Source organism: Bos indicus, chromosome 26 (assembly GCF_029378745.1).
Source record: "Bos indicus isolate NIAB-ARS_2022 breed Sahiwal x Tharparkar chromosome 26, NIAB-ARS_B.indTharparkar_mat_pri_1.0, whole genome shotgun sequence".
NCBI classification, from domain to species: Eukaryota; Metazoa; Chordata; class Mammalia; order Artiodactyla; family Bovidae; genus Bos; species Bos indicus.
In genome coordinates, this window is record NC_091785.1 from 6,882,488 (window position 1) to 6,897,502 (window position 15,015).

Sequence of the window (15,015 nt, forward strand, 5' to 3'; positions counted from 1 at the left end):
ATGGCTATTGTGTTGAAAGTAAAGCAATTAAAGGACACATAGCAGTGGGTTCTAAAATTAGATGTACAATACCAATCAATGGAAAAGCTTAAAAGTGTGTAGCCTAATCCCAAGAGATTTTGACGCAGTAGCTCTTGTAAGGGGCCCATGTGTTTCATGAAACATCATGTGTTTCAGAAGGTGAGCTAAATTTAGAAACCACTTACCTAAGAAAGTTATAAAATTACCATCCCTTTTGAAATGTAATCAGAGCATATATAGGAGTAAAATTCAGTACCTTAACTTCTGATTGAACCTAAACTGGTAAGGAAAATCCATTCCTGATAACATGAGACATATCACATTGTGATGTAGTTACAGCATCTTGAATTAATATATCAGCTGAAATGATTTTCACTCAAGGATACACTGAAAACTCCCACATTGAAGTTGATGCATGATTGTAGAACAACCACCACTTATTACTCTCATACTTATGCCAGGCACTATCCTAAGATCTAAAACTATGTAAAAATTCAACCTTGACTCCAAGTTCTACCTCAAAGCTGTGAGCTCATCAATTTTGGGCTCTAAGAAAAACAGTCTCTTAAACATTGAACTTAGGTGTGTATCAGCAATTTTTAGCTCTTCAGGATGAATCCTATGCCAGGTTTTTTTTCTTCTGGAAGTTGAAACCACTCAGCCCTCATTTGTTAATAACTACATCTATGGTTATCATTTGCTGTCACTACACAAGGTATAATTTGAAGGATGGACTTAAAGGAAAAACAGCTATAAACAGAATGCAAGAACATTTGTGAAATTGTACACATAGTGTATAGGTGACTTGATAAGTGAACTTAAATGCAAGTATTTTGCCATATTGTAGTTATATTACTGTGTAGAAAGCATTCTTCTAGATGGGAGAAATAGTGTAAAAATATAATAGTGACTTTCAATTTTTCTGGGAATTAATTTATTAAACTACTTATCTAATGAAAGAGATGATAATTTTTAAACTTAAAGCAGTTCAACAATTTTATTAATTTAATCTTTGACTTCTTTTTTCTTCTAAACACAAAAGAAAGACCATATAGGGTGTTACATTTCAAATATATCTTTATATAGAATTTCAAGTTTTTCAATTCAGAAACTTGACATACTGCATTTTCCAAGTCACCAGATAAATCTTTAGCCCATTTTAAGTATACTGTTAAGTAACTTGGGCTTCCCAGGTAAGAGATGCAGGTTTGATCTTTGCATTGGGAACATCTCCTGGAAGAGGAAATGGCAACCTACTCTAGTATTCTTGCTGGAAAATTTCATGGAGAGAGGAGCCTGGTGGGCTGCAGCCTGTGAGGTCATAAAGAGTAGGAAGCAACTGAGAACACACAGAGTTACATTAAGTAACTTACAGGATGCAAAAACTTTAGATGGTTGAATACCCATCCACACTCATAGTGTTAAGAACCTAGAATTTGGAGCAGACTCTGTTTTGAAATTCTGGCTGCCACTTAATAGCTACACAATCTCAGGCAAATGCCATAAGTTTTCTTAGTTTCTGTTTCCTCATCTTTAAAATAAGAGTAATAAACATACCTCCCTCATAGAGGTCCTGTGAGAATGAAACAAATATATATATATATATATATATGTATGTATGTATGTATGTATTTTTCATCTTTGGTACCTGAAAGATGCTCTCAAAAATTACTATAATCATTTCCTGCCACTTATATTCCTTAGTTGGGAAGAGGTTTTATTTGTACAGGCCCCAGTTATGAAAAAGTAGTTAATTGAATTCCTATTACTGATCAGCACGTTGATGCCTGCTTTCATATTTTCATATGAATGGTAACAAGATGAATTCATTTGCACCCCACATTTTCATGCCCTTATTGTTATCAATGGCAGGCTGGTAGAGTTTTGGAGAAGAAAGGGAAGGAGAAATGTAAATCCGGGTATTGGTTAAAGTAAAACAAAAATCCTAAATCTCAGTGGCATATCACAGTTAAGTTTATTTCTTGTTCATATAAATGGAGAATGGGGACAAGAGAATCTGTTCCTGCTGCTGTTTAGAAATGCACGCTGAGAGTGGTTGGCTCTTTCACTAAATTGCAGGGCTGTCATTATCTCCCTGCAGATTCACAGATGGAGGAAAAGCTAGTGAGGTGTCTCTAAGCAAATATCCCCTTGGCCAAGTTCGGTCACATGACTGCAACGAAGGTTGGGAAACATGCTTAGGAGGAAAGGGAAACTAGTTTGGTAAATAGATAACAGTTTCAGCCACAGGGTCTGAAAGGACACATCTGGGAGGATGCAGCTACAAAAAAGTTTAGTATTCATACAGAATGGGAAAAAAATGAAGACATTGACAGTCTTATGGAAAAGAGTAAGGGAGTAGATGAGAAGGGATGAATGAAACTGGAAATAGAAATAGCATTTCTTAAAGGGAGAGGGAATGATGGTGTGAGGAGCAGTGAGGAGAAAGTTGCTGAATGAAGTGTTAATATAAGAAAAACATTGGATAGTTTCTGAATTTTGCCAGACAGTGGCCCATGTGTAGAAAAGTGGAAGTTCTGGCTTTTTTGTTTGTTTTAAACATATTCTGCAATATGACTCCTGAGTGTCGAACATAGTACTTATGCCTACTTGATCATAAAGATAATTAAGACTGGTGATAAAACAGTGAAATGTGTAGAGATCCCTGAATAAAGAATTTCCATCTTCCTTGTCTCTAGCTTTCTGTTTAGGTTAGGTATAAAATCCAGTGCCCTTGCCTGTGAGATTAAAACCCAGCCTGTCTGAGAAGGCTAACTATATTGTCAGGAAGGTGAGATTTTTCTCACCAATAAAGATGTCTAAGCTAAAGGCCATGTCCTGCTTTGGTAGTTTATGTATTTGTATGATTTATGTATCGTGTCAAACAGTCTATCACAATGTTTAATTGTTGATAAATATAAAGTTTTTGGAATATGGAAGCTCATAGGAAACAGTGTATCTGTTAAGATGGAATTGCTATTTTATTCCTTTTGTCTAGTCCCCTTTCCTTCTTTTAGTCCTCAATCTCCAGGATCTAATGCCTGATGATCTGAGGTAGAACTGATGTAATAATAATAGAAAATAGTTGCATAATAAATGTAATGCGCTTGAATAATCCCCAAACCATCCCCCACCCCTGACAGTGGAAAAATTGTCTGCCATGAAGGTTGGAGACTGCTGCTTTAAAGAGTGTTAGTATGTTTTGTAATTTTACTGAAATTTGTACAAAAACTCTGTTTCCCTTATTCATTGTTCCTTCATTCAGCAAATACTTGCTGAAGGTCTTCTCTGTACCAGATAAGGGTCTCCCAGTCAGTACTCCTCGTATGGAAAATAATTTTGTCAGTAAGGGGAGGGTATGTTTTTCTGTACTTTCTGGGCAATTCAGGGAGGAGAAACTCTGCACTGCCAGTAACATTCCTAATTAGAATGAAGTGTATCAAGATATCTGCCTAATATGTCCAAAACTTGATAAGAATCCAAGTTTTAGTTTATATTTTCTACTAATAGTCATCTCTTGCCTGTTTATTACAGAAAAATGGAAAACAATGAAAAGTAAGATTAAATATCAATAGTTCTCATAATCCTATCTTCCAGATATGGTTGTCTAGATGAACATATTTGATGTTGCTATGGGTAAGTGATAATACTATTGGGTTGGCCCAAAAGTTCATTCAAGTTTTTCCATAAGATAGTATGAATGAACAAACTTTGGGCCAACTCTATATATTTGTTCTGTAATATGATTTTTTTAAATCTTACATGTAGAATTATGAACATTTATTTAGATAAATTTGATTGCAGGATATTTTTAGGACATATCATAATTTGTCTGACATTTCTCTCATTGGATACAATTCACTTTTAATTTGTGCTATAATGATATCACTGCAGTTAGACTGTATATACATTCATGAATTCATGATTCTGTTCTTAAAATTGCTATAAACTAAAATAAAAGAATTTATTTTAAAAACACTTGCCAAATTGCCTTTCAGGAAGTTAATGCTGACTGCAGTTCCTACTAATGATGTATGAGAACGTCCTGTTTTTTGCCCCTGTGCTGAGATTGAGTACTACCCATCCCCTTTTAATTTGAACTTCAGAATCTCACAGATATTTGAAATGTTGCAAAAGTATCTCTTTTTTAAAAAAGTAAATTTTTCTTATCAGGATAAAGTTAGTGTATAATTTTGTGAAATGTAATATGCAATTACTATGCTCAGACATGCTTCATGTCTTTTACCAGTTTGACTTTTCTATTAGAATTTATTAGTTTATAATTTTAGGGGGTTGACTATCATTGGCCTTCAAATGTAATTTTACATTTCTAAAATTGTCATATGATTTTAATTTAAAACTTGGAAAAAAAAAAAAAACAAACATGATTTGTGAAAGCTATATAGGAGATCCAGATTCAATGCCTGGATGGGGAAGATCCTCTGGAGGAGGGCATTGCAACTCACTCCAGAATTCTTCTTGGAGAATTCTCATGGATGGAGAAGCCTTGTGGGTTACAATCCATGGGGCCGCAAAGAGCCAGACATGACTGAGCGACAAACACACACACGTATTAAGTACTTCAGTCAAAAACAGAATTGTCTCAAAAAAAATTTCTTAAACTTCAAGAAAGTTTAATATAACAACTCATTCTGGAAATGAATTAATAGTATCCATATTTTGTAACTTTGTTTTGGCAAAATAATCACCAAGACAGACAGTTTAATCTTTTGAGACAAGATATGTCTCAAATGTATTGTCTTCAACTCCACTTTTACCTAATGTGGTAACTGTTGCCAAAAATGAAGAGTTTTAACCTTTTTTCTTTCCTGGGTAACAAATTACAGGAAAAAAAAATCAGAGCAAAAGCCTGCTTCTCCCAGGTACCTTCATGTTCTAGCCACTGTAGACTACTGTACTTTTTAAAAACACAGTATGCATTTTTATCCCTTTGTAGTCTGGCTCACACTGCTTCTTCTGCCTCCAATACCCTGTGTTTTGGTGAGCTTCTCGCTCTTCAAAACTATATGTAAAATAGATGACCAGTGCAAATTCAACACGTGAAGCAGTGCACTCAAAGCTGACGCTCTGGGACAACCCAGAGGGATGGGGTGGGGAAGGAGGTGGGAGGGTGTTTCAGGATGGGGGGACACATGTGCACCCGTGGCTGATTCATGTTGATGTATGGCAAAAACCACCGCAATATTGTAAAGAAATTATCCTTCAATTAAAATAAATAAATTAAAAAAAAACTATATGTGGTAGATATGACACATGATGCCTGTTCCTACATAGTCCTTGTAGAACTACTGAAGTTCCTTCCCATTAAAAGTGGACTGGACATAGTCAGCAGTGTTTATATTGTAGGATTCTGGGTAACCAGGCTAGCCAAGCGCACCAGAGGTGAACCACTGGACAAAGCTGAGCTAAACCAAACACTTGCTGAGGAATTTGGGAGAGTCTCTGAGAGGCTGGGAGAGGGAAATGGCAACCCACTCCAGTGTTCTTGCCTGGACGATCCCAGGGATGGGGAAGCCTGGTGGGCTGCCGTCTATGGGGTCACACAGAGTTGGACACGACTGAAGTGACTTAGCAGCAGCAGCAGCAGCTGAGAGGCTGAGCAGAGCTGAAACTGAAGGGTGACTTGCATTGGGGACAGAATAGATGCCACTGTGACAAACCTTAGACATGTACAGTTAAAGTAGAGCAGAAATCATAGCCAGTCTGCAGAATAGTTTCCATAACTGAGTTTTCATAAGAGGTAGCATTCCAATCCATCTATACTTTCTACTAGTTTAAACCATTTCTCACCCTTGAAATAAAAGGATGTTGAAAAGAAGATAGATCAAATGTCACTGCTTTCTTGAAGCTTTTACTGAGTACCTGTAGACCAGTTAAATTACTTTTAATCTATTGGGTATTTGTACATATGATACAATATCTTGTCAATTTGTTTTTTCAAGTGAAGACCTAAAATGGAGTGCTCACTCTGCTGCTGTTGCTGCTGCTGCTAAGTGCTCACTATAAACTATCCATAATGTTAAGTATTATTATAATACATGCATTATTCTCATATCAACACTCTATATTATTATTATCTATTATCTAATTATCTATTTAGATTTAAATATCTATTTAAATATCTATTTAAATATCTATTTAGATTAAATATCTATTAAATATCTATCTAATTAGATAATTATCTAATTATCTATCTATTATCTATTATCTAATTATCACTCCATTATTATTAATGAGGTTTTCTTCTTTGCCCAACATCATTGTTGGAAAGAGAAGGAGCCATGATTGCATATCAAATCTGCCTAATTTCAAGCAACGCATCTCAAACCACTGTATTAAACCGACCCTCAGCACTAATAGTTGTTTATAATCTCTCTTGCTAAATGGTGAGCTCCTTGAAGTTATGGTACTATGTGCATTGTTTCAAATGTCGGGATAGTACCTATTGAGCACCAAATGCTCAATATAGGTTAACATTAAATTAAAATTCTCTAGCATTACCCAGGTTGTAGTCTCTGGTTACTGGTCTGTTTCTTTCTAAGCCATTAATATTAGGACAAACATATAAAATCCCACATATATATGGGCATTTGTACAAACATCAGATGCCCAAGAGCTTCCCTGATGTCTCAGTGGTAACAAATCTGCCTACCAATACAGGAGACATGGGTTCAGTTACTGGATGGGAACGATACCCTGGAGAAAGAAATGGCAACCCCCTCTAGTGTTCTTGGCTAGAGAATCCCATGGACATAGGAGCCTGGTGGACTACAGTCCATTTGGGTCACAAATAAGTCAGACATGACTAAGCAACTAAACAACAAACAGCAGGTGCCCAAATTATGGAGATTCTTAATTTTCTGTTTTCTCGGTGTGGTGATAATGTATTTGTTTTATATTTTTATACTGTTGTTCAGTAACCCCATGCCCTGCAGCATGCCAGGCTTCCCTGTCCTTCACTGTCTCCCGGAGTTTGCTCAAACTCATGTCCATTGAGTTGATGATGTCATCCAACCATCTCATCCTTCGTCACCCCCTTATCATCCTGCCCTCAATCTTTCCCAGCACCATGGTCCTTACCAGTGAGTCAGCTCTTTGCATCAGATGGCCAAAGTTTTGGAACTTCAACATCAGTCTTTCCAATGAATATTCAGGATTGATTTCCTTTCGGATGGACTGATTTGATCTCCTTGCAATCCAAGGGACTCTCGAGAGTCTTCTCCAACACCACAGTTTGAAAGCATCAAATCTTTGGTGCTCAGCCTTATTTTTGGTCCATACATGACCACTGGAAAAACCATAGCTTTGACTATATGGACCCTGGTTGACAAAGTAATGTCTCTGCTTTTTAATACACTGTCTAGGTTTGTCATAGCTTTTCTTCCAAGGAACAGGCATCTTTTAATTTTATGGCTGCAGTCACCATCTGCAGTGATTTGGGAGTCCAAGAAAATAAAGTCTGTCACTGTTTACATTATTTCCCCATCTATTTGCCATGAAGTGATGGGACCAGATGCCATGATCCTCATTTTTTGAATGTTGAATTTTAAGCCAGCTTTTTCACTCTCCTCATTCACTTTCATCAACAGGCTCTTTAGTTCCTCTTCCTTTTCTGCCTTAGGATGGTGTCATCTGCATACCTGAGGTTACTGATATTTCTCCCAGGAATCTTGATTCTTTCTTGTGCTTCCTCCAGCCCAGCATTTTGTATGATGTATTCTGTGTATAAGTTAAATAAGCAGGGTGACAATATACAGCCTTCACATACTCCTTTCCCAATTTGGAACCAGTCCGTTTCTCACTGTTGCTTCTTGACCTGCATACGGTTTTCTCAGGAGGCAAGTAAGGTGGTCTGGTATTCCCATCTCTTGAAGAATTTTCCACAGTTTATTGTGATCCACACAGTCAAAGACTTTGGCATAGTCAATGAAACAGAAGTGGATGTTTTTCTGAAATTGCCTTGCTTTCTCTATAATCCAGTGGATGTTGCCAATTTGATCTCTGGTTTCGCTGCCTTTTCTGAATCCGGCTTGTGCATCTGGAAGTTCTTGGTGCACATACTTTCCAAGCCTAGCTTGAAGGATTTTGAGCGTTACCTTGCTACCATGTGAGATGAGAACAATTGTGAAGTTGTTTGAACATTCTTTGGCGTTGCCCTTCTTTGGGATTGGAATGAAAACTGAACTTTTCCAGTCCTATGGCCACTGCTGAGTTTTCCCAATTTACTAGCATGTTGAGTGCAGCACTTTCACAGCATCATCTTTTAGGATTTGAAATAGCTCAGCTGAATTCCATCACCTCCATTAGCTTTGTTCATAGTAATGCTTCCTGCGGCCCACTTGACTTCACACTCCACGATGTCTGGCTTTAGGTGAATGATTACACCATCGTGGTTATCTGGGTCATTAAGACCTTTTTTGTATAGTTCTTCTGTGTATTCTTGCCACCTGTTCTTAATTTCTTCTTCTTCTGTTAGGTCCATACCATTTCTGTCCTTTATTGTGTTCATCTTGGCTTGAAATATTCCCTCGGTGTTTCTAATTTTCTTGAAGAGATCTTTAGTCTTTCTCATTCTATATTTTCTTGTATTCCTTTGCATTGTTCACTGAAGAAGACTTTCTTATCTCTCCTTGCTATTCTTTGGAACTCTGCATTCATATAGGTATTATCTTTTCCTTTCTCCTTTGCCTTTCACTTCTCTTCTTTTCTCAGCTATTTGTAAGTCCTCCTCAAACAACCATTTTGCCTTGTTGCATTTCTTTTTCTTGGGGATGGTTTTGGTCACCACCTCCTGTACAGTGTCACAAACCTCCATCCATAGTTCTTCAGGCATCTGTCTACCAGATCTGGTCTCTTGAATTTAATTTTCACTTCCACTGTAAGGGATTTGATATAGTCATACCTTAATGACCTAGTGGTTTTCCCTACTTTTTTCAAAGTAGCTACTTTTTTTTGGTACTGTATACTGTACTCAGTCGTATTTTAGAAAGTATGAAAATTGTAATATAAAACTCAGTGGAACACATTTAATAAACCTAATGCTAGCAATGTCCATTTTTCTTTAGGACTATATAAAAGCTAGTAACATGATCAAGTTAGGTACAACAATCAGGTTTGAAGTGAAGGAAATTTTAATGATTTTAGCTGATATTTCCATAAGTGGCAATGAGTACTAGTATGACTATGTAGTTAGAAATCCTGAAACTGACAGTTTCTGATTCTATAATTTTGTTTCTAATGCCATGATTGAATTAGTACAATTTTATTTACCATGGGAAGAGTCCATAACGCATTTTGATCAGCTGCCAAATATGAATAGCGATACTTAGCCTGCATGTCTGTATTTTTCTTTTAAACAATATATTCCCATGTTCATTCCTATCAATAGATTTCAAGTAAAGCAAAGTTTGTACTATTGAATTTTCCTAGCAAAATAAGAAGAGGGGATAGGGAAATGACTTGTTTGCACTTTTATTTAATAATTATTTCAAAATCAAAGCAATAGAACAAGGCTACCTTTAACTGAATGTCATAGATTATCGTTTACTGTGAAATTGATAAGATACACCTCTTCTCTCTTCCTCCTGTTATGCAGTTAAACTGCATAAAGTTTAATCCTCACTGGATCCTTGATAAGAGACATCTCGTCATTTTGCCCACATTAGACCTTATGAGTAGCTACAGCAAGCATGCTTTTTAAATTCGAATTTTCCTTCAAAAACGAGTCATTGTCTTATCCTACAACTATATCAGTACAGGAAAACACACAGAAAAAATCTATACTGATGGCACAATATTTGTCATAACAAAAACACTGGAGACAATTTCAATATCTCTCAGTAGTGACTCTAAGGTATAGCTTTTCCAATAGGCTACACTCTTAAGGCAACTGTTGAAAGGAATAAGACACCTCTCTGTATTACACAGAAGAATCTGCAAGGCACGTTAAATAAGAGTGCAAGGTACAGGATAGTGTACAGTATGCTAAACTCGTTTGATAAAATACCTTGGGAATGCATTCCCAAGTTCATGTATCTTCCATTCAAATAAGTTGTTTAGAAATTCAAGTTTCAGCAGCCGTTGTCTCAAATGTTTGCGATTCTTTAAATGATCCTTTTGATTTTGTATTGTATCTGACTTCCAACTTCTAGCCTCCATCACTAATAAAGTGTCTATAGTTTTGATAAATTCCTTTTTCACCTTTTTCGATGTGCAGAACCTCTTTGTGATATCCCTTCCTAAGTAGTCAGTTGGGCAGGAGGAAGAGGCATGCCTCCTCGGTGGGCTTCTCATTCTCCCATCCCCATTATGGGATGGGAAGCAAGGAGGGCTAGAACCAGGGCTGATGAGCTGATACATGCAGAGGTGAAGTCTGGCCACAGCTGGTTCCTGTATAAATGAAGGGATCCCATCACCAAGGCCTTTTAAATGATTGCTCCTCTCCCTTCTGGAAACAGAGGCCCTTCTTTCTTCTTTCCGAAGAAAGGGCTTCATGTTTTCTTTCCTCTCTTGTGCTTTATTGGAGATGGCAGGCCTTAGAATTGGCCTTCTTGGCACATCAGCCAACTAGCACAGGTAGAAAAAGAAAGTTTCTCCAGGGTAAGGAAACCGGAGCTTCCAAACAAAAGGAATGTAATAGCAGACATCCCGCCAGTTCTCTTCTCGGGCAAGAACCAACCAACACTTGTGTCCTGTTGGCAAAACCCCTTGAGATTGAACCACTTCCGGGAATACAAAAACAGCAAACATTCTAGGACATCTGTGTTATTTCATGAAACTTTTTAGACAAATTGATCAGTGACTTTTCTCTGGAATGCCTTGGACCTAGCATTTTGTGGTTTTGATGTAGACTTTTTGAATATTAACGAATAGGTGTGAATTGGGACAGTTGCTCTCTTCTTCAGAGAGAGCATCAGATTTGTCAGTATCAAAGTTGGCAAATGCAAATACAAAGCCAGTTTAGGCTTCATTTCTGTGGGTTTTCTTTTAAACAGTATATCCTATCCTTTTCCAGTGAACAGATGTCTGGTTGAACAAAAATTGAAATAGTCAATTCACCTAGCAAGAGAAGCAAAGAACAAAATGAGAGAGGATTTGTGATTTTTAGGTAATAATTATTTACAAAGCAAAGTAGTTGGAACAGGTCTTCCTGGCATGAAGTAGTATTTAAGATAGTTCAGATGCACTAATTTGGTACAAAATCTGCATATATTTGTCAACTGTATTTATACACCCACACAAAACACACTCCCACACACCCTGGCACATACAGCCCTCTAAGATCACACTGCCAAAATTTATCTATACTTTTAATATTTCATGGTATTAAGTTAAATTTTATTTCAAGGACTGTCACAACCTAGAGATAAATAGGATCTAAGTACTGAGATAATACATTTGGGAAAATAATATTTTTATGATAAATCTTACATACCTATCATCATTCCAAAAGCTCTTTACACTCTAGATTCTAGAATTAAAAGGGGGAAGGGTTTTACATTTAGGAAGTATACGCTGAAAGTATTTATTTCAATTCAATATAGAATAAGCTGAAAGTATTTATTTCAATTCAATATAGAGTATTTATCAGAGTCAAGATAACAATCAATGTGTACAAAAATTTACATGACAAGAGGAACAATAGACAACGTAGCACCTTTAGAAAAATAATTAAAAGATTTGTTGCATTTACAGGTAAGTGCCACACTGAAAATTTACAACACAGTAATTTACTGCAATCAATGACAGGAGAGTTCCATAAAGAAACAAAGCTCTTACACTCCAGATTTTCGGAAGGTATTATTGGAATGCTTAACTGTAACCACAGAACTTGTACATCCTTAAGGATTGAGCTCACAAAAGTCACAAACGGTTTTCATAACATATATTATGTAAATGGAGTCCACTGTGTTCGGACAGCTGGCTTAGTGTCTCTGACAGGTGTGAAGCCTGGAAGAATTACTGGCTTGATGGTGATCTTTCTGTATCTGGCAAGACAGACCTTCTCCACAGTAACAGCGCTGGAATATCTCCAGTCCATGGGAGCCTTTTCTCCTGTGCTTGGTGCACACTTGACCTTCCTTGAGAACAGGTTTACAGATCTTGGACCAGAAATGTCTAGCACAACACAATCCTGCAGCACAGTCTGATGAGCGAAGACAGGCAGAACCTTCTTGTCCTGGGGAGACAATAGGAAAGTACTTGGTCACTGCTAAGCCTGCGTTATTTCATTAAGGTAATCCAAAAGATACTATAAATGTGCTAACAAAAAAGTCTTTAGATCCTTTCACCTACCTTTGGTATGATACATTCTTGAAGATAGTGTAGTTCTTCTGGAGTACCCATCCAAGGTACTGTGTTCATTACCAAAGCTTTCAATAATGGTTTCCTCGATTTCCCCTCGATGGAAATGATTTTGATCAGAAGGCATGCATATCCCTAAGGAAGCAGGAGATAGTGATTAACTCCAGAGCTGTAATATATTCCTGCTAATAGCTGTGACAGTGGAAGTCTGCTATGCCTCTGCCAACTTGAGCTACCTCGTTGTGGTGACATTAAACATGAGCCAAACTTCCTAGTGTTAAAGCAAAACTCCCTAATGGACAGAAGCATCAGTGTGTGCACTGTGCACTCATACTTAACAGCCCCCATCTAGACACTTGAAATACTTCCTCAGCAACCATGGTAGTGGCAATGAAATTTCTGCCCATTTTAATATCACCCTTGGGGTAAGAAAAATAAAATCAGTCACTTAAAAAATTGTATTTAAAAATAACTTTTCTGCCCTCTGTGCTATAAGGATTCTGCCAGACTAAGTTAAGCAAATGCAATGCCTGCTGCCTGGAAGATTACACTCTTTTCCACCAATTACTTTACTGTATAATTTCTATATTACAGAGAGATTTAGTTAGTTCATCCCAGAGTATTATTGGGTCCTAAGGAGGATCGCCACCCATAAGTTTATTTCTGGAGCCTTCTTGGGCTGAGTCTACCTCTCTGAGACATTAAAATTTCGTGGATCTGTGGTTGGGGGGAGGAGTACTTATTTTAAGATAGCAGGAGGTAGAGGCAGATAAAGATGGAGAAGCCAGGATGTGAGGGCATCAAGATTTCCTTAAAGAATGATCTGCACAGATAAATCGCTCGAAATAACAACAGCTTGAACGCAGACCTTGAAAGAGGCTATCTGGCAGAGCTGTGAGAAGTACGGTAAGAAAAATTAAACAGGCAACTAAATGGCCGTTCTGATTTCCTTGGAGTCTCTGTAAGTTCCACCTCCCTGACCATCTTCATTCTCAAGTTGAATCAAGTCTCTCTAGACAAATTCTTATGGAAGTGTCTACTCTGAGGTAAGACGCCCTCTTAAGCAATCGAGGGGCACAAAGGGATATAAGGAGCTCCAAGACCTCCGTACTTATCTTTGCTCCCAGGTTAAAGACTAGCCTGAAATCCTTTCTGGGGATCCTCGCACGTTGAACTCCCATTGGCAAGGTAGTGCCAAAGTGTTCTCAGCTGAGAGCATTGTCTCAGCTGTAGGCGCGCAAGCAGAGGACGGTTTGAGTCCGCAAGAGAGCTGCCCGACTCACCGTTTTTGCAGTGATTCCCAGGGCAGCACATAGCGTGACGCATGCAGCGTTTTCGGAGCTTCCGACAGGCGAGGCAGATTTGCGCACCGGCTCCGCGGGTGGGACTCGCGCAGTACTCGTCTGTGCTGCACTCCTCGTCCTCAGCGCACGGATACGGCTGCGGGAACGGGGCCGGGAGAGGGTGAGGCACTTGGGCACCCAGTACCACACTCCTGGACTCCTCACAGTCCCTTTCAGCCCACCTCTCCAAAAACTGTTGCCGCTCACTGCTCCCAAAGGCAGTCGCCAAACGCACCTTGAACTACTCTTACACAGCCCGTTCTGCGCCCTCGTCCCCAAATGAGACCCGTTTAGGATCGCAGTATTCCCGATCCCCAAGACCCTTCTCACCTGGTGGTTGTCAATGGTCTGGTACTTGCTGCCTCCCTCAAACGGAATTCCTGGAGCCGCGCTGACTGCGGAGCCTGGGTGCCCGGCAGCGCCGCCCAGCGGTCGGGGCAGGTTCTTGATGGCGTTGGAATTGAGAACGAAGTTCAAGGTGGCGCTCACTCCCAGCAGAGGGTGACCGCAAAGAGCCGCAGCCACCAGGGCGACCAAGACCCGGGCAGCACCCGCTGTGCCCAGAGCCGTCATCTCAGAAGGACTCAAGGGAGAAAAAGAGAAAGGAGGAATGTCACTTTGCACGCCTAGTCCCCACGGAGCTGTGTTGGCGCAGTTGCAGAGACAGGGCTCCGAGCGCCTCCACCAGTCCCAGAGTCCTGACCCTGACTGCAGGGCTCTGCGCCGCCACCGCCACCGAGGCTGCCTTTATACTGCGGGCTCCGAGCATTCCGGCCCCTCCGGGGAAGACAACAAAGCAGGATTGGGATTTCAAAGCGTTGGGAGGGGCTGGAAGGGGGTGTGTTTGTGTACATGAAGGGGAGCCTTTGACACTCTTCACCCCACCCGTCCCTTGCGAAGTCCTGCCCCTGTCCAGCTCACCTTGGGGTGACGGTAATCAGCGAGCATTAGAGGAGACAACTTTAATAAATGCGGGAAGTGGGAGGAACCTCGGGAACTCGGGTGCCCTTGCCTTGGAGTAGGAGTATTGGGATCTGAAACACTTTCAGACAGGCATTGTGATATTCTCTGTAAAGCCACTTTTCTCCTCTCTTCTTTACGCTAGTACTATTTTTTTTTATCGTGCACATAATATTTAATATTAAATACAACCCAATTAGTAATTCAAAGTCCCTATGAAAACGTTTCAGCGAGAGGGCCAGGTGGCTGTTGCGAGTTGCTGATTAACCCTTTAGAGTCACGATTTGCAGATTTGGGGTGAGATCCTTGGCTTTAACTTTGTTTAATTCCAGTCCCCCCTCCTTCTTCCCCTTCCCCCGCCCCCACG

At 39.3% G+C, this 15,015-nt stretch overlaps 1 protein-coding gene across 1 annotated transcript; it reads right to left on the minus strand.

The window, feature by feature from the left end:
• Nucleotides 1-11,587: 11,587 nt before the first annotated feature.
• Nucleotides 11,588-14,461, minus strand: DKK1 (dickkopf WNT signaling pathway inhibitor 1). The gene is made up of 4 exons (XM_019953179.2): nucleotides 14,019-14,461; nucleotides 13,629-13,785; nucleotides 12,337-12,480; nucleotides 11,588-12,220 (listed from the first exon to the last, which is right to left on the minus strand). The coding sequence occupies exons 1-4, from the start codon at nucleotides 14,259-14,261 to the stop codon at nucleotides 11,967-11,969; spliced, it is 798 nt and encodes a 265-aa protein (XP_019808738.1). The 5' UTR covers nucleotides 14,262-14,461; the 3' UTR covers nucleotides 11,588-11,966.
• Nucleotides 14,462-15,015: the final 554 nt, after the last annotated feature.